A 26,742-nucleotide genomic window follows, 5' to 3' on the forward strand; every position below is an offset into this window, starting at 1 on the left:
GCCGCCACTTGACTTTGCCTCGGTGGATTCGGGGCCACTTGGGCTGGCGACCCACCGCCATGTCCCCCTCCCGCCCTCCCATGACTATTGATCTTTGGTTTTTTTTGGACATCTGGTATCTGTCCTTAAGGGAGGGGCTCTGTCATGTCTGTGTGATCAGGCTTTATTTTTGGACTTTTTGTGCAGTTTTGTTTTGTCACCATAGTTACCCATTAGTTTCACCTGTCATGTCACGCACCTGTTTTGAGTCACGCACCTGTTGTTAATCATGTCCATAAGTATTTAAGTTAATTCATTTTCTGTTGTTCGGCCTGACGACCTCGCACCCCATATATGCTTCTACGCACCACATTTATGCTCTGTCCATTCCTCTATGATCCTGCTTCATATCCCTTGTCAAAGTAAGTTTTGGTTCCATGTTTATAGTCTTTTTGTTTTTTCATAGTTTATTCTCCGCCACTGTGCGCGCTTTCATTTATTCCTTTTTTTTGATAAATATAAATAAATCATGTACCTCCATTCCCGTCTCGCCCGTGCCAACTTTCCGTTGCATCCTGGAAAAGCAAACATCCCGGACCAAGTCATGACAGAAAGAAGAATGGATCGCTGTGGAGTAAAAAAAAAAAAAAAAAAAAAAAAGACTATCTGCGATGAGTGCAATAATGGTGCTGGCAAGTATGTAAAAATCAACGAAGCAGGCTTGGTACCACAGCAAGTTTTAAATGGAATGACACTGGACTTTTCTGGAAAAAAATGCTAAAGCAGACTTAAAGTACAGCGGAAGAGATATACTTCTTGTTCAGCGGTGCCTCTTCCAAGAGCACACACACACTCTGCCCCCCCCCCCTGTCTCCCCCTCTGTCTCGTCCTTTATTGGCAGCTCCTCCATTTACAGATGTTAATGTAATTTGATTTTACTGTTTTAAATGTTTATTATTGTAGCAGTATGGTTGTTAAAGTTAATGATTTTTCTGATTTCTGATTGTTGGTGAGGGCACCAAAGGGACTTCTGTGTGTGTGTGTTTGTGTGTGCGTGTTGGCAGAGCAGTGCATAGAGCACAGTTAAGCTTGTCGTTGTTGTTTTGGCTAGTTATAAAATAGAAATTTCAGGTAATTTTATTATAGAGATTAAATGTGGGTTTTAACTTTCGCTTTACAGCAGTTCGGTGAGGTATATTTGTTGTATAATATTAGTGTGACGCTGCTTATGCATCAACTCAGTCATAAAAGAGTGAGGAAAAAATAAATGTGTGTACTCTACACGTTTATTACTACTCTTATTCATTTTGATAATTTTAGTTTTTCAGTACATAAATTGAAAACATCTTGCTGTGATTCAACATAATTATAATTTTATGAACAATTTTCAGGATGGGTGCCCTTTTTCTAGCTTGAGCACATATTCCCCAAATCTCTTTGCACATTGGATCACTATGGCAGGGCATCTGTCGTTTCATCCTGGACATTATTCATCACAAAGGTGTGCTTTGTTTTAAAGATGTGCTATTTTGTTTTACACAGCATGAGAAAAAATTTAAAAAGGAATTTTACCTTTGCAACCTCATTATACTATTGGCTAAGTTTTATATTCATAAATGTAAGTTTCTAAATACACCACCTGTTTTTTGTGCCTTTAAAAAAGAATTAGAACTTTACTTTAAAACGCTTTCTACCTCTATGATGCTGTGCTCCAACTTTTTATTATTTATGGAACTTGTGTGAGCCTATGGCTTTACACATATATATATTTTGCATTCTTCTTCCGTCCATCCATCCATTTTCTACCGCTTGTCCTTTTTGGGGTCGAGGGGGCTGCTGGAGCCTATTTCAGCTGCATCCGGGCGAAAGGCGGGGTACAGCCTGGACAAGTCGCCACCTCATCGCAGGGCCAACACAGATAGACAGACAACATTCACACTCACATTCACACACTAGGGACAATTTAGTGTTGCCAATCAACCTATCCCCAGGTGCATGTCTTTGGAAGTGGGAGGAAGCCTGAGTACTCGTAGGGAACCCACACAGTCACGGGGAGAACATGCAAACTCCACACAGAAAGATCCCGAGCCCGGGATTGAACTCAGGACTACTCAGGACCTTTGTATTGTGAGGCACATGCACTAACCCTTATTCCACCGTGCTGCCCATTCTTCATTAGTTGCTTTATTGAGTTTACAACCCCCTGGCGCTGTTTTGTACTGTTTCTGTACTTGTTTTGATTATTATTATTACTTTGCTTGTATATGTATATGTAAATGTTGAATATTATAAATGAAGGTTTAAAAAATAAAAATGTGCACATGCCTGATAATTAGCAATATAATATCGATTCCGTATTATGTATGTTTTTAAATTCATTTTACACATAACTCTGTGCATACAAATAATAGTGAATCCTTAATAATTATACAATGCTTACACCTCTAAAGGCTTAGTTGGCCACATGCGTGGACAGCACCTTTTAGCTCTTATTTCCAAAATTGTGTACACCAGTGGTCCCCAACTTTTTTGTAGCTGCGGACCGGTCAACGCTTGAAAATTTGTCCCACGGACCAGGGGGAGGGAGGGGGGGGGGGGGGGGGGGGGGGTCACTCTTAGTCACTTTTGTCATAAAGAAATACAATCATGTGTGCTTACGGACTGTATCCCTGCAGACTGTATTGATCTATATTGATATATAATGTATATATTGTGTTTTTTATGTTGATCTAATTAAAAAAAAAAAAAATAATAATTAAAAAAAAAAAAGTTTTTATTTCTTGTGCGGCCCGGTACCAATCAATCCACGGACCGGTGGTTGGGGACCACTGGTGTACACTACTGAATTGGGGTCGTATGGCCCTTATGTGGACACTTATACTGCCATATGGTGGTATCAGAAGAGTATAACATACAATGGAATTTGGAAAAAAAAAAGTGTAAAAATAAGAATTAGCATGTCACTAAACATGAAGTACACGTTTGTTACTTAGGGACTAAGTACATCATATAAAACAGATGATTCTTAGTTTTTATTCTAATTAGGGTCCAAAAAGCCCGAATAGCAAAGAGAAATAAAAAAAGCATGTAAACAAACAGTTTGGGTTTATAAGCCTGTACAGTTCAGCCCAGTTATTATTAATAAACCACGCCCACTCGCCACGCCCACGCTACCTGCAGTTCACCGCTCCCTCGCGCACGTATTCCAGGAAGTATCCGGCTGGTACCTTATCAACGAGCTCAAGCTAACCAACGCGACATGAGGACACCATGCTCAAAAGCCAAATGATTTCACATTGTTAAACAGCATGTATTCATCAAGAATTCCGGTCGTTGTTTTATTCTTGTATTGTGTTTTCCTCGTGGTCTCAGGTGAGTTTGTTGAATTGTTAACCGTTAAAAACCAGCCAAGTTGCTGCTGAACTGCGGTATCATGGGCGAGGTGCTCACAGATGAATCATTGTGTTTCCGTCATTATTTTATTGTTTGCGGCAACCACATCAATGATTTCGTTTTGAGTGTATTTATTTGAAGTCAAGCAGGATCTAGTTGACTAAAGAGTTGTCTTGTTTGTGTCATGAACGAATAGGTGTGTTCGTGTCTGAAAAATCAGCAAAGAGATTAGTGCATTTTTAGTTTTGGGTACAGTTGCCTTACACCATGGGTGTCAAACTCTGGCCCGCGGGCCAAATTTGGCCCGCCGTGTAATTTCATTTGGCCCTTGAGGCGATATCAAATTAACACTAGAGCTGGCCCGCCGATTATATACAGCGGCGTTGCCGCGGTAACACCGCATTCACCGCTAATTTTCATACATGCCAACCCTCCCGGGAGACTCCCAAATTTCAGTGCCCCTCCCGAAAATAGTCACGTCCGCTTTTAATCCAGTCCAACGAGTGCTGGCCCAGTCACATAATATGTGCGGCTTCTGCACGCACACTCAGGTGATTGCAACTCATACTTGATCAACAGCGATACAGGTTACACTGAGGGTGGCCGTATAAACAACTTTAACACTGTTAGAAATATACGCCACACTGTGAACCCACACTAAACAAGAATGACAAACACATTTCGGGAGAACATCCGCACCGTAACACAACATAAACACAACAGAACAAATACCCAGAACACTTTGCAGCACTAACTCTTCCGGGACGCTACAAGGTGTGTGTGTGTGGGGGGAGGGGGGGGGTGTATTTTGTAGCATCCCGGAAGAGTTAGTGCAGCAAAGGGTTCTGGGTATTTGTTCTGTTGTGTTTATGTTGTGTTACAGTGCAGATGTTCTCCCGAAATGTGTTTGTCATTCTTGTTTGGTGTGGATTCACAGTGTGGCGTATATTTCTAACAGTTTTTAAGTTGTTTATACAGCCACCCTCAGTGTAACCTGTATCGCTGTTGATCAAGTATGCTTTGCATTCACGTGTGTGTGCGTACAGAAGCCGCACATATCTTGTGACTGGGCCGGCACGTTGTTAGAATGGATGAAAAGCGGACGTGACAACAGCTCGTAGAGGACGTTAAAGGCAGTGCCTTTAAGGCACGCCCCCAAGACTGTGGTCCGGGTGGACTACGAGATATAATGACTGATGAATACCTTCGTTGGATAATGAAGGTTGCCTCAGCTCAAAGCCTGAGCCCCGACATTAATGAACTAGCATCCAAGAAAATATGGCAGGTATCTGGCTTGGGCACATCAGATTAGATCAGTGTGTTGCAAACTGAGCAGTTTAAAGTCCTGAATGGTTGGTTTATTCATTGTTATTTTATTTTCAAATGTATTATGCTGTGGAAAAAGTTAATGTTGATATTTACCTCAGAAGGCTACAAATAGAAAAGAGGCAGTACATTTTTATTTAAATTGTATTTGATATGCCATTGATATTTTTTAATTATTATTGTTATTATTTGAAACTCGATTTTGCATGTCACTATAAAGTTATATAAGCCTTGCTAATTCAATATTCAATGCAAAACTTGTTTGGGTCCCTATTAAAAGGTTAATTTGTTCAACCTTGGCCCGCAGCTTTGTTCATTTTTAAATGTTGGCCCACTCTGTATTTGAGTTTGACACCCCTGCCTTACACTATTTGAAGTGTCAACCTTGATGTTTTTTATTTCAACAATGATTAAATATGTGAACTGAGTTGGAAGATAGAAGGTTTTTGAGAGAAATGCATATGTAAAATGAATAGGTATTTAGTGTTTGTTTTCCCACACTAAAACGTCATCCCTTAAGAGCTGTGAAAGTGAACACTGTACAGAAGCCTGAGTTACAGTATATGAGGTCCGCAGTTGTCTCTCAGTTAATGCTGTTAATTGACCTGGACGTGGTCAATTATTTTCCAGGAAGTAGGAATTCCATCCCATCCATCCATTTTCTACCGCTTGTCCTTTACGGGGTCGCGGGGGGTGCTGGCGCCTATCTCAGCTGCACACGGGCGGAAGGCGGGGTATACCCTGGACAAGTCGCCACCTCATCGCAGGGCCAACACAGACAACATTCATGCTCACATTCACACTAGGAATTGTTAACTATAAATACAATGTTTACATAACTAGAGCATAAAACGGTTTACAACCATCTACATTTATTTTAACATCATGAGAGCCCACTAAACATTAGATAGCCCACATAGTCACCTTTGCACTCTTTCAGTCTAAAATAGCTTCCTGAGGCTGAGCCAATCAGTGGCCACAATGCTGTGCAGCACGCTCTTATTGGTTTTGTTTCATCTAGTAGTGTGGTGTTATTTTTTGTTCACGGATCTATTTTTATTGCTTAACATGCTTAACTTGGGTAAAAAATTGTGCAAAATATGCTTTTGAAAAAATAAAAAATTCAGGACAATGTGGCAAGGGACAGTTTTATTCTGATTTATGTCTAGAATTCCTTTAAATTCCTTAGAAAATCTTTGATTGTTGACTCCTCTGTTTTTTTTTGTTTGCTTGCAGGCGTTCAGAGGCTGACACTAACCCCTGACCAAGGCACCGCCCTCAACATAAGCAACCAGGTCAAAGGGTCGCAATGCAAAGTGTGCTTAGGGGCGAGGTGCAGGTTCGACACATCTCTGTTGTTAAAAGAAAACACCCCTTCCGTGGTGGAATTTGATTGCCCCCGACCTGAAGATGTATTTAAAGTGGAGATAATTAGAAATATAGGTAACATTGAACCGGGAGTATTTTTTTCTTCCAAAGCACTTGCTGACGAAAGATCTCTCCCCAGAATGTACAGCAAGGTCGTGCATCAGCGACATCATGCAGACGGACTCAGACTCCTCTACGCAGCTGGAGTTCCACCGCACATTTACTTGGAACCTGAAAGCCTCAGCACCGAAAGCGATCCAAGTGGACTTCACTAAAGGGGGTCTGAGACAAATAAGTCCATCTGCGAACTGTCCAGACAGACACACCTACACCCTAAAGGCCTTCCAGGTGTCAGGGATTGTTGTCATTGGGAAATACTGCAGAGGAGGCCCAATCAGTGCTACTCAGATATTGAATGAGGGCAGCTTCTCTCTGGATGTTCCATCAAGACTGAAGGTGCAAAGGGACCAGTTTGGTGTGTCTGTTGGGGAGGAAATTAAATGTAAGTTAGCATCGTTGTAGCATTCTCTATATCTTGTCTTTGCTGTGTCTAAATTGTATGTTTTCACTTGTAGCCCTCGCCAAAATCACAGTGTCTTTGCCACACCGGAGCTCTTCCATCGAGTTGCTCTCTCCAAACTTCCCGGAGAGCTTCCCTGATGACGACGTGATGGAGTGGCACTTTCACATCGAGGCGAAATATAAGGCGACTATTGAGTTCCTAAACATCACACAGCCGCGTTGTCTAAAGAAGGAAACGGCGGCAGAGTATCACAGTAAAGGCAGGCAGGCGCTGGTGCTAGGTCTAACAGACACCCAGCCGGTCATAAATCAGGGGGACAACTCTTTGACTCTGAGAAACTGTGAGATGGACAGAAGACGAGCTGGTTCTCCAGGACTGTCCCTGAAACTCAATGTGTCCTCTTTCAAGGCGAGTTCACCAGGTATGTAAACTGGTTTACGACAACAGTTTTTAGACTTTTGCATTAATGTAACAACAATAAAATAAACAAGATTGGTTTTATCAATCAATCAATCGATCAATCAAAGATTACTTATATATGGGGCGGTATGGCGTAGTGGGTAGAGCGGCCGTGTCAGAAACCTGATGGTTGCAGGTTCGCTTCGCGCCTTTTGACATCCAAATCGCTGCCGTTGTGTACTTGGGCAGGACACTTCACCCTTGCCCCCGGTGCCGCTCACACTGGTGAATGAATGATGAATGAATGATAGGTGGTGGTCGGAGGGGCCGTAGGCGCAAACTGGCAGCCTCGCTTCCGTCAGTCTACCCCAGGGCAGCTGTGGCTACAAATGTCGCTTACCACCACCAGGTGTGAATGAATGATGGGTTCCCACTTCTCTGTGAGCGCTTTGAGTATCTTATAATAGAAAAGCGTGATATAAAATCTAATCCATGATTATTATTATTATTATTATATAGCCCTAAATCGCGAGTGTCTCAAAGGGCTGCAGTTTTAATTGTACACTTTCAGCTTAAATTTAAGATGTTTCACACAATAGCACTTATCATTGAGGAATTACAACCATTCTATGTAGAGTAGGGGTCGTAATAAATATCGAATCGAAAAATAAATAAAAATCGCGATTTGAATGAATCGATTTTTTTTAAGCACCCTTACTAACTATAATAATTCGCAAACACAAAAAAGACAGCACAACGAACACACTAGGCAACACAAAGAACAACTCTCATAAGCAAGCAAAAATGTCTCCGGTCATATCCTGGGGAACTCAGCAGTGTCACAATACCCAATTTTTGCTTTCGATTTTACATTTACAATGACATAAGGTCTACCATAGCTCAGAGTCACTTTAGCTGCTGGTAGAAGTATTTAACAAATTTAGTCATGTAGTTCAAATGTAATTGGTAAATGAACACTTTGTGCGGCCCAGCCTCTCCCCAACTAAATACCTCCTGCAGCCACCAGTTAAATTGAGTTTGAAACCCCTGATCTCAATTCCTGGTAACAATTGTAAGGGTTGTCTTGTCTTTGAGCCTTGTGAAGCGGCTGATGCCCATACCAAAGGCCATTATGTATGGGCACAGAGCTCCATGATGAAGCCGGCCACCTCGCCAGCATTAACAAATCATTATTGGGCTGCTGCAGATGGTCACCTTTTTCACTTCAATTCACTTGTTTTACTACCGTGGAGTCCTCGGCGTGCCTCACCGCCGTTGTTAAACGGCAACAGGTGTAAACGCAAGCACAACATGTTGCACTTTTTGTCTCCCTAGAGTCACGCTAGCAGGACAAGGTAGCTATCACGCTAAATCAGTCCTTTTCAAATAGTGGGGCAGGCCCCCCCTGGAGGCGAGGTGCGATGCCAGTGTGACCTCGGGAACATGATTTTTTTGTGTTCACTGTAACCACAGTGAGAGACGAGGAAAGACCGGTGTGTTATTTCCTTTATACAGAAAAGTAATTGCGCTTTTAGGGACTTTAATGTGAGTACAATTGTTACACTGAATAACGCTATATTCTGTCATTTAGTATACATGTTTCACACTACAATCTATCAAATGTATGATGAGCTCAAGCGGGAGTGTCCAATGGATGGCGGGGGTTTTTTATGGCCCTGAAAAAAAAATTGCTAAATAGAGCTAAAGGCATTATGTAATAAAACAAATACATTTTAATACCATTAATGAACAAAAACACAAATGTTGGTCTTTAAATATATAAATACTTTTTATTTAGGTCTTTTATTAGACTATTTAAAGCAGCACTAAGTAACTTTTTAAAGTAGGACTAAGTAACTTTTTAACCTTCATAAGATATTTTCATAACTTTTAGGATGATACATCGGTTTACAACTAGTTGAATGACACCTCTGTCATGGCCTGAGAAGGTCTGTATCGCTCTCACTGGCACTTTTGAGGAGGGTGGCAGAAACGTTCCATTTGTACTGGGAAGTCGGAATTTCCGAGTTTCTAGTCTGAATTTCAACTGGAACGCCCCCCGAGGTCGAATATTCGACTCGGAAAGTGTGAACATTCTCACCACCCCTGAGTTAGTTTCAAAGATAGCTAGCTGCTCTGGATGTAAACAATGATGTCCTCTTCTATAATACTGTAATTGTCATTAGCACTTCTGATTAGTTTTTCTCGCAGTAAGTCAGCCATAAACAATGTATAGAGGGGTTAGAATGTTTTGACATATCCCACAATGCATTGCCAGTGTACATATTGAATGGCCAAAGTTACTTTCCAAAAGTGACTTGACTAAGGCCGACGTTCATTTAACCAGTAACACGTGTGCTATTGTCAACTGTCACAATCGAGGTGGAAGGAATAAAACTAGCTTTTATCGAAGTCCTAAGATTATTTCTGGACATTGAGAAATGACTAAAAAGAAGAGCATGCATTGCTGCAAACAAACCGAAACGTGACATACTGACGACTTTGTGTTTGTTCGGATCATTTCAGGTAATTAAGAACATTTTGTAAGTAAAAATGTATCTAAAATAAATAACAGCCCCACTTTGCATTAACTTGATGTGCTGATCGAAGAACTGTTATTAGTAGTTGTTTTGATAAAAAAAATTGTACTCACTCCTCTCATCCGGACTGACTCCACATAAAACAGAAGTGAAGCGAAATGAGAACATTATTCTCCCAATCCTGCCTTACTGTCACAGTGTGCTGAGATGACATTAGATTGGTTATCCATGATTATCCAGGGTGTCAAACTTTGGTCATATAATTTCTGAGAGTCCATCACTAGCTTGGCTTGACAACACGATGTCCATTGGGTTTATACAGATAAACACAAACGTCACGAACCCATCCACAAACAAAGTGGTCATAGCTTTCTAGACTCGTATAGTTTTGAAAGTCTTTCAAAGTGTGAAATGGGCTGGGTTAAAAAATTAAATATTTCACAAAGTGCGGGTATTAGATATAGGGAAAGATGTTGTGGTCTCTGCTGTACGTGGGGTAAATAATCGATTTTTAGATTAATCGCAATTCGAATATGGAAGATTATAAAATTGATTAGTAAGCGTCAATTTATAATCGATTTATATATTGTAAAAAATGTAATGCAGACAGTTCTTAAATTTGGCTGATTGCAGCAAGCCACCTCAATGAGAGATCCGACCAGCTCCTTTACTATAGGGCACTTATGTTCTAGTTTTACACATACTTCCATGAATTTAATAAATGTGATGGAAATGTATTTACCTGTTTCTTATTACAAATGCACTGTTTTTAAATGTTGCAAGTGATAAACGCTTATTTAGTGAAACGAAAATAATTGTATAACTGCATCAATATACATAAATTACTGATGCATCAATAATCGATTTTTAATCTAATTGTATCAAATGATATTTTAAGTTTACTCAAAGATTCCTTATAATTTCCAAACATTTAAATTATAACTCCTCTTCTGTTTGGATATACAATTGTTATGTTACAAAATACTAACTAAAGACACACATTTATGTAGGCATCACTGAGGTTACTCAACATGTTTTGTTATGCCTAAAATAATATCTATTTTATTAGTTTTAATAATGCAAAAATAACTTTAAAATCTCTATTGAATGACTGAAACATCCATCCATCCATCCATTCTCTACCGCTTATTCCTTTCGGGGTCGCGGGGGGCGCTGGAGCCTATTTCAGCTACTATCGGGCGGAAGGCGGGGTACACCCTGGACAAGTCGCCACCTCATCACAGGGCCAACACAGATAGACAGACAACATTCACACTCACATTCACACACTAGGGCCAATTTAGTGTTGCCAATCAACCTATCCCCAGGTGCATGTCTTTGGCTTTTGACTGAAACAATTAATTAAAAAATTGGCCTGTAAGAAAAAGGATAACTTTCTTTTTTTACTGGACAAATAACTCCAAAAAAATGACATTAACTATACAAACAAATTCAGCTTTGACAAAAATAGCAAACTTTCCAAAGCACTTTTCAACCCACACATGAAAATAGGACATTTCATAATGTACAAAATATAGAATGTGGGATTTACAATATTAACTATGAACAATAAAACATTGAATATTGTAACAAACACGGCGAAACATAAACACAATAGGTTAAAAAAGCATCCAAATATCCAATATAATATCACTGGTTCTGCAGAACTTTACTGTAGAAATCTACTTCTGTCTGACACTCGCTGCTCGTAAACAAGCCCCACCCACTCTGCCCTACTTTGTTCGTGCCCGGTCTGCATGAAGCGTAGCTTTGTATGTCACTCAAAAGTGCAGATTCTAACCATTGGAATAATTTCTATATTTTAAAAATATCCAGGGACTGCATTGAAATGTTAATTATATTGTATGAAATGTTAATTATGTTGTATTACGCTAATCTAGCCAAATTAACTGCCATTTGTATGCTGTTTTGCAAGACCAGTGTCACATGACTTCAAACTTGACACCTAGAATCGATTGCTTCAGTCTTAATTTACCGGACGTGAGTCTTGCTTTTTGAAGCAACAATGTTTTTTTACACTGAATTTTTCAGCACTGAATTTTCATACACTGATTTTTTTTTTACACTGAATTTTAAAACACCACATTTTTTTCAATGAAATTGTCAGCAAAATTTCACAAAATTCAAACGCAAAAAAATTTGTTACGTAAATTTAGTGTAAAAAAAGCTAGCGTAATAAAGACACAAATTAACCTTAATAGATCTGTCTTAGTTCCACTTGTTCACTGCCTCCTATATTTAAGCACATATACCTCAAACTACGAGATCAGAGTTCTTGTTGCTGCATTTGGTTTGTTGGTACATTACTACAGCGGTCGCATCCACCGCGACTGTTCTTTATCTTTTTATAACCCTCTTCCAAAGTTTCTTCAGCTTTTTCGCTAATTTGTTGGGGCGTGAATCTTACATTTCGTACCATAAGCGTGTCAGCTATTTTTCCACAGACTCTGTTGTTTTAAGTCACCGCATCAAAGTCCCGCTGAATATATTCCTCTACAAATACATTGAAAATTCTTAATTAAATTCTCCTAGATTCGCATATCGAACCCAATAATATGAATTAGCGTACCACTCTAACGTGGTTTAAAAAAGAGGCAGGTGAGGTGCTTCTCCTTCAGCCTAAGTCAGCTTTTTCTTGGTAGTCTTCTAATGAAGAAGAAATATGTATCAACGGTAGGAATTAGGGATGTCCGATAATGGCTTTTTGCCGATATCCAATATTCCGATATTGTCCAACTCTTTAATTACCGATACCGATATCAACCGATACCGATATCAACCGATATATATGGTCGTGGAATTAACACATTTTTATGCCTAATTTGGACAACCAGGTATGGTGAAGATAAGGTACTTTTTTTTTTAAATTAATAAAATAAGATAAATAAATTAAAAACATTTTCTTGAATAAAAAAGAAAGTAAAACAATATAAAAACAGTTACATAGAAACTAGTAATTAATGAAAATTAGTAAAATTAACTGTTAAAGGTTAGTACTATTAGTGGACCAGCAGCACGCACAATAATGTGTGCTTACGGACTGTATCCCTTGCAGACTGTATTGATATATATTGATATATAATGTAGGAACCAGAATATTAATAACAGAAAGAAACAACCCTTTTGTGTGAATGAGTGTAAATGGGGGAGGGAGGTTTTTTGGGTTGGTGTACTAATTGTAAGTGTATCTTGTGTTTTTTATGTTAATTTGATAAAAAAAACGGAAAAAAAAAACGATACCAATAATAAAAAAAAACGATACAGATAATTTCCGATATTACATTTTAACGCATTTATCGACATCTCTAGTAGGAATGAAACAATATGCTGGCATTGTGGTATCCGACTCTGTTCAGCGGACCTTGACCGTACCGTAAAAACACCTTCTTGTCGTATTTCGTATATTCGTATTTAGAATGATCACTCTTTTCTAAGAGAGCACAGCCTGTATGTTCAATGTACACAATTGAATATCTTCAGGCATGTGAAATGTTCGCAAAAACCAAAGTTTTTAAACTTTCATTTTCGGGTCAAAAATCACTTTTGTGTTTTTTAATAAAATATCAATAAAAATACGATCTAAACAAAATTTGTTTAATGTTTGCCTCGGTCGCATGTACTCTCTGTTCCTCTTGCCTCAACACCACACTGACCGAAACAAGCTTGGTAATTAGCTAACCGAATAGCTAGCTTACTTACTGTTCGCTCTCCGAGCCACAGCGTTGACGACTGTCCACATTGCTGCTAATCATATTTGCATGATTACAATCTGAACACTGTTAGTTCCAAACTAGTTGTAGTTCTAGAGTATTTATTAGTAGCTAGCGAAAAGGTATATTTTTGACGTGACGGATTGTAAACAGAGGTCACAACACCAGAAGTGTATTACCCAACCGAGGGAGCGTGATTACAGGGTAGAGTTGCCAAATGGAAAAACTTGTCTGAGTTCTTTGCATGCATGTTATAGAATTTGACTTTACATTTTCAATAAAAATGTTACAAAATTATCTACTAAAAATTATAATTTTGGGGTACATTACATGTGACATTTAAGTGTCAAAAGGATAGCCCAAGAGGTTAGTAGGTTAGAATAAATCTAAAAGTAAAATATAGTGTAGAAATTCACCCAACTGCAGGAAATGTAATTTTGATTTTCAAAATGTTCTTTGCGTGGTGGCACTTTGTGCTAATAGAAATGTTCCTCTTTTTTCTCAATTTTCCTATTTTTTCCTCAAAGAGTGCTCATGTCCCTGTATCTTAGTTCTTCGGACAGTAATGTGTTTATATAATTTTAGATTAGGGTATGTTGTGTCGCAATGGGGAAAGTTGTTAATGTCTCTTGTTTTCATGTTAGAATTTAGGCTAGTGAGCTGTCGCCAGTCAGTCCGCGAGTTTATCAAAGTGCAGTTATCAATCACTGTTTTTTGATCATTTAAATTTAAAATGGTAATATTAACCATGGGAAGTTTTACCGCAGTTATCATTAACACTGTTTATACTAGTTACCTCCCTAATATACAGTTATTGGAGCACTTATAATGGCCAAATTATTCCTCAATTTTTATTTTTACCTAATAATTACTTTATTTATTTATTTTTCCAAGACGGCGCCGCTGTAGTGGCTGCTGTTGCCAGGAGCTCTGTGCTCTTGTGTTTTTTTGCCTTTTGGTTTGGGACCCTTTGGGACTGTGTGACAAGGGGTGGCACTTCCGTGACTTCTGCGGTACTTTTTTGTGGACTTCTGGATCTGCCTCCCAGGAGCCTGTTGTCCATGGAGACCAGCTGCTGGGTCTCTGCCACATCAGAGTCCGTTTGGAGAGACTGGAGGAGATGCGGATGAAGAGACAGGGCTGTGGAGCTAGCACTGAGCGCCGGGACGGACAGGCTTCACATTGTCTCGGCTGAATGAGCAGGTATCGGAAACCTCAGTCTCCTTAGACGCATCCTCGATCATCCATGCGGACTGGACACTGGCCGAGTTAGTCGGCGGCCGAGAGTGGAGTCTGCTCTCTTGGTTGCTTTGTTGGGTCTGCTCCTCTCTCTGACCATGCTCCCTCCGCCCCAGCAGACGATGGCGTGGAACACCGCAGAGGCCACCACAGTGTATATGTTTCTTTTACTTTTTATTCATAGCTGTATGTAGAAGTGGCTGGTTGCATGAGCTCTGCTCTTTTAATGTCTTTAATGTCCTCTGTGTTCTTTGATGTTTCCCTCTTAAACACATGTAAGAGGGATGTGTGCTATGGCTATGAGTTGTTTTTTCCCTTGGCCTCAGTCTGGACCCCCTCTCCAGGGGCCCAGGCTTAGACCGATTCCCCCCCCCCCCCAAATTGTTTACCTGTATCTCACCTTTTTGTAAGGGGCGCCAGAAGTGGGCAGACCCGTCAGCGATCCTGTTCTGTCTCCCTGTAATGTTTGTCTGATCTTGAATGGGATTGTGCTGAAAATTGTAATTTCCCCTCGGGGATTAATAAAGTATTTCTGATTCTGATTCTGATTTCCCAAAAACAACTTGGATGTTTTAGTTTTGGAAGTTTGATCAACATGCTGCATGTTGCAGCAAGTAAGATATTTTTTTCATTTATCTACCTGTTGCAACACCAGTGCAAAAATGTACTGCTTAATGTACACTGCAGCTGCGTGCCTGGCAGACCGTCTTCCAAAATGTCACAGAAGTTCCACTACATGTTATTTTATGTTTTTCGCATTTACACAAATAGTGTGGTGATTATAGAAAGACACGGAGAGTGAAGTTTACAGTAATGATCCCCTCAAGCGTTTAGGGTCAGGGAGCTCCAATGTTGCCTCATTGCTTAGTCAGGCATGACAGCCGACACAGCTGGAATGAAGAGAGGAATCCTGTTTGATTTCAGCTTGTTTGAATATTTTTGCATTCTTATTTGCAGTGTTGTGTTATGTCGACCTGAGGAAGTTGAAGGTCCTTTCTCTTCACTTGGAAAGGTTGAGGTCGGCATCTGAATGTGAGATGAAGATGAACTCTACGACGATGGAGAATATCACAGTCTCATCTGGAAGCGTTACTCAGCTGTCTTTCCAGGACTGTCTTCGCCAAGACGTGCTCGTCACCGCCAGTGGAGTCATCGGTAAATCCCTAGTTGAGTCATACACTTCTGGCTACTCACGTCACAGATTAAATGTAGTCAATCTATTTCTTACAGTAATGCAAAAACACACGTTTTAAAAAAAATTCTCTACCCACATAAAATCAAATTGACCAGCTGTCATGCAAAGGCAGCCAGAGCTGACTTGGTCGTAAATTATAATCTGTTCATCAATATAGTGATGTAGTGGCGTGTATGTTTTCTTTAAAATCAGGACTCAAATATACAGCGCCCAGGAAACATGATTGATGTATGTTTTTTTTTCCGTTGCCTGTGCAAATCTTAAAGGGTAGCTGCACTTTGTTTGGAATTTTGCCTATTATTCACTATCCTTCACAATGTCTTATATATGGATTGTGAATGATAGGCAAAATTCCCCAAAAAGTGCAGTTCCCCTTTAAGTTTTGAATTTTTGAAATCTCACCCGTGTTTAAGTTTTCCAAGAGCTCAGTTTTTAATGAGAATAGCTCACATTTGCTTGTGGACGTTGTGCCAAAACACATGGAAAAATATGTTTTTAAAATATCCCTATTTGTGTAGACATGGCTTTAAGACATAACTATACTAATAGATATGTGCCTCTACATTTGTGAAATTGTCAAGTAATTAAAGCAAAGTATGGTGCAATACTTTGCTGCAACCAGCAACGGTGCTGTTGAGCATTATCACCAGTTTGATGTCTAGTAGACCAGTGTTTTTCACCCACTGTGCCGCGGCACACTAGTGTGCCGTGAGACACAGTCTGGTGTGCCGTGGGAGATTATCTAATTACACATATTTGGGTTAGAAAATTTTTTTGCAAACCAGTCATTATAGTCTGCAAATGATGTGTTGTTGTTGAGTGTCGGTGCTGTCCAGAGCTCGGCAGAGTAGCCGTGTAATACTCTTCCATATCAGTAGGTGGCAGCCGGTAGCTAATTGCTTTGTAAAGGCAGGTAAAAAGGTGTCTTATGCTTAAACCAAAAATAAACAAAAGGTGAGTGCCGCTAAGAAAAGGCATTGAAGCTTAGGGAAGGCTATGCAGAACGAAAGTAAAACTGAACTGGCTACAAAACAGGTTGCTGGACGACAGCAAAGACTTACTGTGGAGCAAAGACGGCGTCCACAATGTACATCCGAACATGACATGACTATCAACAATGTCCCCACAAAGAAGGATAAAAACTGAAATTTTCTTGATTGCTAAAACAAAGTAGATGCGGGAAATATAAGACATGAAACTGCTACAGGAAAATACCAAAAAAAGAGAAAAAGCCACCAGAATAGGAGCGCAAGACAAGAGCTAAAAAACTACACACAGGAAAACAGCAAAAAACTCAAAAAAAGTCAGGGGGTGATGTGACAGGTGGTGACAGTACACCTACTTTGAGACAAGAGCTATAGTGATGCATGGTTGGTTATGGTTTAAATTCATATCCAACAATTGCGACAACAACTTTTTACTGTCAACTGAGTTTATGATTTCTGCTGGTGGTGTGCCTCCAGATTTTTTCTACGCGAAGAATGTGCCTTGGCTCAAAAAAGGTTGAAAAACACTGTAGTAGACCAACATTGGACATCATCCTTGTGTATTTATGTCATATTATTGTTGTCTTCACAGCTGTCTTGGAAATTGAAATCGAGAACTCTCAGAGAGATTCTCTCATACTCATTACTCAGCTAACTCTTTTTTAGCTAAGGACATTTAGTCAAAAGATCTCCCTATAAGTAAATAACTTTGATTTTGTTTGTTAAGAAACACATACATTCATCATCCAGGAACAACATTTCAAGAATAGCTCTTTAAAGTAGTATTTATTTGATTTATTATGAGAAATCAAAAGTGGTACTGCCTCAAATCAAGATTGAAATGAAATGTTATGATTCAGGTAATGTATTTAGAGTCGGAGTGTCCCGATACAACTTGTTCACTTCTGATATAATTCCGATATTGGAGCCTTAAGTACTGGCCAATACCGATATTGATTCGATCCGATATCTACAGGAATCACACTTACTTTTATTTTCTATAGTATATGTTAGAAAAGGCTTGATCAAGTTAAATTAGTCAAACAGAGCATAATGTTTGGTATGTAAAACACAAACCAATTTATAATTAACCGTGCTGTCCTCAAGTTGGAGTGGTATAAATATTTGTAATTTTTTTTTTGGCAAACCTAGTGGCCACAATAATTCATTAAGTTGTCATGAATCAATAAGTTAGTTTTAAAAATATTTTTTTTATGATGACCTAAATTATTTCGTCTTATAAAAGCACATAACATTGAAATTGCACTTTTACCACAGGAGCATCGCTATATATTACCCCCAAAAAATATTTAAAAAGATAAAATCCAGATGAACATGAACCAGGTAATATATAACTAATGCAAAAAATAAACGTTCACGTCCTAAAGAACCAAACTAAACAAAAGGACTAATAAAGTATAACGAGGGACATTGTTATAAAGGGTTGTTTGATTTTTGGACAAACAACTCATTAGCATTAAAATAAACTGTATATGCTAACATGTCCTTACATTTTTTTGAATAAAACAATAATTTTGCAAGTCCAACATTTAATCTGGTGTTGGCTCCCAAAATAGACTTTTACCTTGTTTCTGCTTGTTTGCTGCTCTTAAATATGAAGTATGCTTTCTGGTAATGTGCCGCATCATCGATGTAGTGCTACTGGGAAATGTCAGCTCCATTTGACAGTGCGAACATTTCACCATCTTTTTCACGTTTAAATGATAGCAAAACCTTTGACAGCTTCTCTCCTCTTCTCTCTCGTCCACTATGTTGTTGTTTTTTGAGTTATCGCTCTTTTTCTGCATTCTTCTTACCTTTTGTAAATGACTTAACTAAAGTTGTGTGTGCTTATTAGAGGACATTTAGATGTTAACTAGCTGTCCAGCTTTGCACAAGTAAACACTCTGCTGCAGGACTGCTTGTATCAGACATTTTAGCCGATATAATCAATTTTTTGCTGACATTGGACTGATATTTGATGTCAATATCAGATCGGAATATCCCTATCTAAAGCCAAGCAAATTCCATAGAGAGCAATTAAAAATGTGAGCCATGACGTATGTCATTTAGTCTAGGGATGTTAGTAGTACAGTTGCCGAGTTCATAATTTGCCCAGTCTTCCTATTAAAGCCTTCATTCACGATATTCATATTTTTTACGCAGGTTGTACCCAATTTCAGGACTGCCCGAAGTTTCCAGTTCCTCTTTCAGTGCCTTCGCTGCCGAAATGCCTCCCAGCCCCTCTCAGCGCTGTGACCTGGGCCCTCCGCCCTCCTCTGCATGGCACTGTGGAGCTAAAGTCTTTAATCGGACCCCTGCAGCAGCACCTCCCTGAGCAGCCATGCAACGACAGCCTCATCACACTGATCGAAGATGACAAAACTACTGTAGCCCGTTTATGTCCTCAGGGGGCCATTCAGAAGGTCCAAATCCACACCAACATATCTGTCACTGTGACCAGAAGGAAGGGCCAAGCACTGACCCCTACTGTGAAGCCTATGTTGATGGCCAGTTTGAAAGAGGAGATAGCAGGTAACAAAATGATGATTGAGTCCTACGCATGCCATCCGATATAGGCAATGAACCATTTAATAAAATTCAAAACTAGTCATCCGAACAGACACATTAGAGGGAACACTAGGGTGTGAAACTTACTTGGTAGTTTTATAGGTGTTGCTGGAAATTCTGTCAAGCTTTTCTGGTTATTATTATGTTAGTCATTACAGAGATGGGCACACAATTCAAGTGTTTAATAATTGTGATTGTTGATGAATCACACATCAGTTCAGGCAAAATTGTGTTCACTATCTGAGAAAAACCAGCAGAGGCAGTGTTAATTTTGTGGTGTAAAAAATGTACATCATACTATCAGCAGTTGCGTATCCAAACAGAAATTTAAATTTTCTCTCTTAAAATTAATATGAATAATTATACAGAAGAAATGACCGATGTATATAAAAGATCCTTCATTTTCTTAATCAATTTACGGTAGTCGAATAACCAACGCTAGTTATAAGTCAGAATGGGTACCGAATTCGCTACTTTTATAGGCATCGACCAAATTCCAGGTATTTATTCATAAAAATCAAAAGGTGCCATATTTCAATACTTTTGTTGCACATTACGTCACGTCCAGTTGTAGACTCGACATCGGCTTAAACACTTGGCGGGGAAGCATTCACTCAAGCAGCACTCCGAGTGGACTCAGCCAAACTCCCTCTCAATTTTCCATGCCGACAAAGCAAGTATGCCTGATAGAAAACACTCGAACATACAGTAAAAAGCGGTAGATTGCCTTGGATTTGCCATGCTACTGATTAGCCATTTTTAATAGCTATTTCAACACCTCCAAATTTGGTCATGAAAACTACAAAAAAGGTGCTCGTTGCAGTGTGTAATAAGTAAAATACTTACAATATTAACACTTTTTAGGACGCAACAAAAGACTAGATTGAGCTTAATGGCAATGACTACTCCTTGACTAGGCAACACACCGTAGCCGATACACTACTGCTGTTAAATGTCATGCAATTGCAACCACATGCAAAGTCTACTTCATTCATTTTCTACCGCTTGTCCCTTTCGGGGTCGCGGGGGGTGCTGGAGCCTATCCCACCTGCAGTCGGGAGGAGGGCGGGGTACACTCAGTGGCCTAGTGGTTAGAGTGTCCGCCCTGACATCGGTAGGTTGTGAGTTCAAACCCCGGCCGAGTCATACCAAAGACTCTAAAAATGGGACCCATTACCTCCGTGCTTGGCACTCAGCATCAAGTGTTGGAATTGGGGGTTGAATCACCAAAAATGATTCACCTCCCAGGGGGTGATCAAGGGTGATGGGTCAAATGCAGAGAATAATTTTGCCGCACCTCGTGTGTGTGTGACAATCAATGGTACTTTAACTTAACTCTAGACAAGTCACAGACAACATTCACACTAAAATCCCCAGGTGCATGTCTTTGGAGGTGGGAAGAAGCCATAGTACCCGGAGGGAACCCAAGCAGACACGGGGAGAAAATACAAACTCCACATAGAAAGATCCCGAGCCCAGGTTCAAATCCAGGACCTTCGTACTGGTCATGAGGCACACGCACTAACCCCTGTCCCACCATGCTGCCCGCAAAGTCTACTATATGTGAGACGTGGCCCTGCAATGAGGTGGCGACTTGTCCAGGGTGTACCCCGCCTTCCGCCCGAGTGTAGCGGGGTAAGGCTCCAGCACCCCCCTGGCCTGGCCCCAAAAGGGACAAGCGGTAAAAAATGAATGAATGGATGGATTGAGACTGAGAAGTGTTAGAAAACCAGACATAATAACCGGACAACACTGTTGTCATTATCGGCTCACGGTTTAATAAAAAAAATGTTTTTAATTATTAAACAAATTAACGTATATTAACACAAACACACGCAAAATTACAGAAAATTGGTACCATATGATTCCCAAGTAGCAGGAATTGGTATCCATTGTGACAGGTACTTAGCCCTAGTTTTATGCCATTATGCTTTCAGCTACATGCTATTTATGTTAGCATTGCTATCTAAAATAAATGTGTATGTAATTGTTATTCAATTGTCTTAGCAGAGGAACCTTCCTATGTTGCATTTCCTGTTCTATGGCTATCATCATGCTATTCCGTTTTGTTATCACTGGTATCAATTTGTGGATGTGTAAGGAAAAAGTGACCTGTGAACCTTTTATAATTGATAGTGTTTTCTCTATCAACACAGAAAGATACATATTCACCGTATTCCCCCAAAAAAACACGCCCATTCTTTTGGCGACGCCTGGTTGGCCAGCTGGGATGGAGTCCTACGCCACCGTCTCCTGGATCGTCTCGCTTCCCCCTAAGACGGAGGTGCACTTGATGTTCGTCAACCTTAGCCAGCCCAAATGCGCCAACCGCCACACCAACATCCGAGTGCAGAGGATGGACAGTCTAGAGGAGGACTATAGTCGCAGGGAGGATGAGGAGGCTGAGGAGGTCAGCGTTTCCGAGAACTTCTACCTAAACATGTCCAACTGCATGCCTGAGAGAGGAGACTTTAAGGTCATCACAAAGCTGACCCTCAGGAAAAGCACAAGTATTTTTGTTTGTTTACACATTGTTTCTACTTTTTACAAAGTTGTAGCAAAACGCTTGAGTGTGTTCAATGGTTTTCTCTCATTCAGACATGTTGTTGGTTACCATCGCTAGTGTGGTCGCGGCTCTGGTGCTGCTTTTCATCATCGTGTTGGTGGTGGTCTGTTTCGTTATCAAGTAAGTATGCAAAGTTTATTACTTGAAGCTTGTCATCTGACCATGTTTTAGTCTGCTTTGTAAATGTAGCAAGAAAGCATCAAGTTGAAGTATAGAGACCGCAAATGTTAAGTTAAATAATGATTTGGAGAGCATGAGTGTAGTTTTTTTACCGTCCAAAAATGATATAAAGCTATTGAATGTAGACAAGTCAAACACTTGTGCCAGGCGGAAAACCACTGCTTGGACTAAAACCTGTGCTTTAGACCGCTCACAAGCTCCATGATTTGTTTTCTGGCGCAGCCTTCTTTCCAACGTGACAATGATTGATAGCATGCAGCAGATGGCCAATCAGTGGTCAGATGCGAGTTACATGTAAGAGCAAGTTGCGATCATTCACAGGAGAGAGATATTTGTGAGGGAAATTATTTTAAAACTGTTACTGTTAAACTGTTGAGTTAGATCACACACTTTTTCAAACACTGCTTTTTTAAAATTAAGGGTGTAGTTTACAGTACATTATAACAGACCAGGAAGAGAGCAGATTGCAGGGGTGGACTTTTTTTGTGTGTTTTTTTCTTGACACTACATGCTGAGACACGGTTGATAAAAAAAAAAATAGCTTGTAAAACGTCAATTGATAAATGAAAGGGTGCTTTATATGAAATTGAATAACAAACCTATGCGCCTTACCAGACACATACATATATTGCAGATATATTTGTAATGGCAGTGAATATCATGTCTGACTCTGGTGGTCCGGATTTGGCTCAGGCAAGTCGCAAAGCGGCTGAGCACCTTCCCTCTTGACAACCAACGCACATTGCTGTGCAAAAGCAGACCAGGATAATTATTCCCAACTTCATCCAGCAGTGTTTTAAATTGGCGATCATTTGAAGCTCGAGCAACAATAAAGTGGACCACTGGAATGAGCAGCGACATCACCTCACCAAGCTGCTTGCCACACATTTGAGCACAAAGCGCCTCCTGATTTAGAATGCAATGAAAACTTGGGATGGGTCTATCTATCATGTTCACGAAGAAGCGCTACAAATCCTTTGTTTTTCCCCACCATGCACGAAGCACGAAACAAGTTTATCCATCGGTGGATTTTTATAATTTAGCAAACTCAATGAAAGACTTGAATAAATCCTCCCGTCTTGATGTCCTTTTCATTGGCAAAACAGCAAGACTTTCCTCATACAGAATGTCACAGCAAGACTTTCCTCACACAGAATGTCACAGCAAGACTTTCCTCACACAGAATGTCACCGGCAAAATACCTAGCAATCACGCTGAAATAGGATCAATGGCTTACGTCTGTTGACTCATCCAAAGCGAGGGAAAAGAATGGCGCTGCATTTATGTCATTCACTTGTGTTTCCTCCACTTGATTTGCCATCAAGATGGAACGATCGTGAACAGTTCTTGCTGACAGGTGCGGTAGAAAACAGACGGATAGATTAAAATGCATGAGAATGTTTTAAGTTTTGAACGTTATTTCTAACACTGATTTCTAGCGTAATTATTCAGTACTTATCGTGTTAAACAATGTCAGCTAATATTCATCTGAGAGCCAGATACAGTCATCAAAAGAGCCACATCTGGCTCGCGAGTACCGTATTTTTCGGACTATAAGTCGCAGTTTTTTTCATAGTTTGGCCGGGCTCCAGTGCGACTTATATTTGTTTTCCTTCTTTATTATGCATTTTCGGCAGGTGCGACTTATACCCCGGTGCGACTTATACTCCGAAAAATACGGTAATAGGTGTGTTAACATAAAGTGCGTTGAACAGAATAACTTGCGTTTAATCCCTTACAACATTAGAAAAACATTTATGTTGCGAATAGCACAAAGTTGTTTCCTTTGGTAATTTTGTTTTTTCACTCTTAAAAAAAGAGCACAATTTGACATGTGACATGTCTTTAAAAAACAACTTTTATTTAAGAAATATTGTATCAAAGCAATATAATAGAATGTAGTACAAACAGCTACAGTAGTTTTATAAAGTAACATAGTAACAATAATGTACAGTGTTTACCTTTGAGAGTGAACTTCTGCAGTATCTTTCTACAGCTGCTTCTCTGTCAAACACGCCTTCAGCAGCTTTTCCATATTTTCATGAATGAATGTCCGCCATTTGGATATTATTCTAACAAAATTGGCTGGCGTTAGACTCATTCTGCTTCAGTATGGTGCAGACGCTTAAATTGCGACACGCTGTGTCATGTTTTTGGTTATTCTTTCATTTAGTTAATGAGTATTATCCACTTGTTCTTTTCAGCACTGTCCTTCACACTCACTTTTCTTCCTTCCTGTGCTTGGAAAAACAAAGTTATCTTCATCTCGAGCTATAATCTAATGCTAGTGAGTAAAACACGATGTTTTGGTCGGATCTTATGGGTTTTACTGTGACATTTGCTACTCCCAACTAATGACAGGACTTGTAACTCAACTTTTTGCTTGCAATTTAAAGCATAACAAGACAGCTCTTGTCGCAAAACACTCTTAAGTTGAGGTACCATTGTATTTATTTCAATTTTTGTTCTTATTTAAGTTGTTGTCATTAATTCAGCTTTATTTGAATCAGGAGGAATCATTAATCATTACCTTTTCCCTGGTCTCCAAAGTACAATTTATAACAGGATATAAATAAAGAGTAAATAAGTTACAGACATTAAAACATGCTTGAAGTTAAGGATTTCGAGCATCCTGATTGGAACTAAATGACTCTTGTGCTTGCTGCCAAACAGGAAGAAGAAAAAGAAGCTTGAACATCAGGTGTCCATCTACAATCCCAATGGAACCAATTTCCAACCGGGACGCAATGGCTTCCCAAAATCTCGCGAGGACAACGAGTCCCATGTGTACGCCTCCATTGAGGACACGCTGGTTTACACCCACTTGCTTAGAAAGGGGGCAGAGATGGGCGTGTACACAGAGTCGGACACCTACCGGCCCGTCACGGGCCAAACGGAAACACACAAGCTGCCGGTGTCTAAAGATGGCGGCAACATGGAGGTGGGAGTTTACCAGGAGTATCCTTTGTCACAGCAACAGGCTCCCCCGCTTCCCAAAAGGCCCCCGAGCCACACCTTTGTGGACAATGTAATTTACCAGTCCCAACCCTCGCTGGAGGAGCATTCCAATGAGATAGGGCCACGACTGGAACCAGAGGGAGGCAACTGATTGGACGCAGCTTTAGCTTTCGGAGATGTTGTGATTACTTGCTGCTCAGCCTCACAAGACGTCCTCTTTTTTTTTTCCTCTGCTGCCAAATTTAGACACACAAACTACGCATGTCCAGGCCTGCATGTGCTTGTTGCCTTCATTTTTTTTTATCTTGGATGGCGGAACTTCTCTTGGGAAAGCAGAACTGAATCACCCTTTTGTACTTTTGACCAATGGAAAAACAAGGACTTTTTTTTCCATTTTGTACAAATGGAGATTATTCAAGGGAAAACAACGTCCTGTATGTTATTTAAATGCCTTTTATCCACTTTTACCAATAAAGTGGTAAGAGATGCTTCCATTCACACAATGGTTATCCTTTTTTAGTGGTGGTCTAAAATAAACTTTACATAGACACATACTGTTTTAAATCACCACTGTTTGTTCCAATGACAACATTTCTTTAGCATAATTAAGTGACTTTGGTAAACATACATATAATAAATGATTAAAAACCTGAGCAAAAGCTAAAGGGGCCTATTAAGGCTAACAAAAAATATGTTTTTAAATAAACATAGATTGTATGCGTCAAACTTTGAGGTCCAGTGACTTCAAAATGATTCAACTGTCTTGTTTGAGTGTTTCTTTATTTTGTAATGACACTGATGTCAAAGTACTGTAACATTTCCGCAGGGGGGTCTCGCACTATTGAAGCTAAAACAGCCACTGGCCTGTGGATTTGATGTGCAGTTTTAATTCAAGACCTTTCTAAAAAATATGGCATATGTCCTTACATTTTTACAACGGCCATACTGTATTAGTAAATACTGTGTAACATATTTTTCGAAAGTATCCTATTATGCAAAAACTTTTAATCTAATTGAAAAATCAGCATTTCTTATCTAAATTAATTGCAATCAATGTGATTGCTGCATGCCCCTCCCCTAAAACCGCAACATTTTATGATGTAACATACCTTTTGTAAATTAAAAAAAAATTGTGAGATAAGGAATATTGTGTAAAATGTAACAAGACTTAGAGGGCTCATGTCAACTCAAGACTTAGAAAAACGTGTACATGCCTTTATTACCAGTAGGCTAGACCAGTGATTTTCAACCTTTTTTGAGCCAAGGCACATTTTTCGTGTTGACAAAATCCGGAGTCACACCACCAGCAGAAATCGTCTATTTATATATAAACAACGAAACTCAGTTGACAGTAAAAAGTCGCTGTCGTAATTGTTGGATATGACTTTAAACCATAAACAAGCATGCATCAATATAGCTCTTGTCTCAAAGTAGGTGTACTGTCACCACCTGTCACATCACGCCGTGACTTATTTGGAGTTTTTTGCTGATTTCATGTGTTTAGTGTTTTAGTTCTTGTCTTTGGTGGCTTTTTCTCTTTTTTTGGTATTTTCCTGTAGCTTTTTCATGTCTTCCACTTTGAGTCTGCCTTGTGTATGAAAAGTGCTATACAAATAAAGTTGCCTTGCCTTGCCTAAAAACAATACAATATAATTTACAACTCACTACTACAGACATTTTATGAATTAATGTAATAATAATCATTTACTTTGGAGAGCAGACTTCTACTATATCTCCTTCTAGCTGTTTATCAGTCAAACACACCATCAGCAGCTTCTCCATATTTTC

At 39.7% G+C, this 26,742-nt stretch overlaps 1 protein-coding gene across 1 annotated transcript; it reads left to right on the plus strand.

Annotated features, from left to right (window-relative positions):
* Positions 1-3,180: 3,180 nt before the first annotated feature.
* cdcp1a (CUB domain containing protein 1a) lies at positions 3,181-26,695 on the plus strand. The gene is made up of 9 exons (XM_061953513.1): positions 3,181-3,351; positions 5,935-6,141; positions 6,206-6,568; positions 6,642-7,010; positions 15,456-15,653; positions 18,846-19,214; positions 21,407-21,760; positions 21,849-21,936; positions 24,670-26,695. Exons 1-9 carry the CDS (start codon positions 3,288-3,290, stop codon positions 25,103-25,105), a joined length of 2,448 nt encoding a protein of 815 aa, XP_061809497.1. The 5' UTR covers positions 3,181-3,287; the 3' UTR covers positions 25,106-26,695.
* The last annotated feature ends 47 nt before the right edge of the window (positions 26,696-26,742 follow it).

The sequence above is a fragment of the Nerophis lumbriciformis genome, linkage group LG04, assembly GCF_033978685.3.
Source record: "Nerophis lumbriciformis linkage group LG04, RoL_Nlum_v2.1, whole genome shotgun sequence".
NCBI lineage: Eukaryota > Metazoa > Chordata > Actinopteri > Syngnathiformes > Syngnathidae > Nerophis > Nerophis lumbriciformis.

Bases quoted from the DNA above. Each gene is read 5' to 3' on its own strand.
- cdcp1a (XM_061953513.1), top strand. From the start codon at position 3,288: ATGTATTCATCAAGAATTCCGGTCGTTGTTTTATTCTTGTATTGTGTT. The intron at 15,654-18,845 runs GTAAATCCCTAG...TTTTTTACGCAG, and splicing joins CACCGCCAGTGGAGTCATCG to GTTGTACCCAATTTCAGGAC. The intron at 21,937-24,669 runs GTAAGTATGCAA...GCTGCCAAACAG, and splicing joins GTGGTCTGTTTCGTTATCAA to GAAGAAGAAAAAGAAGCTTG.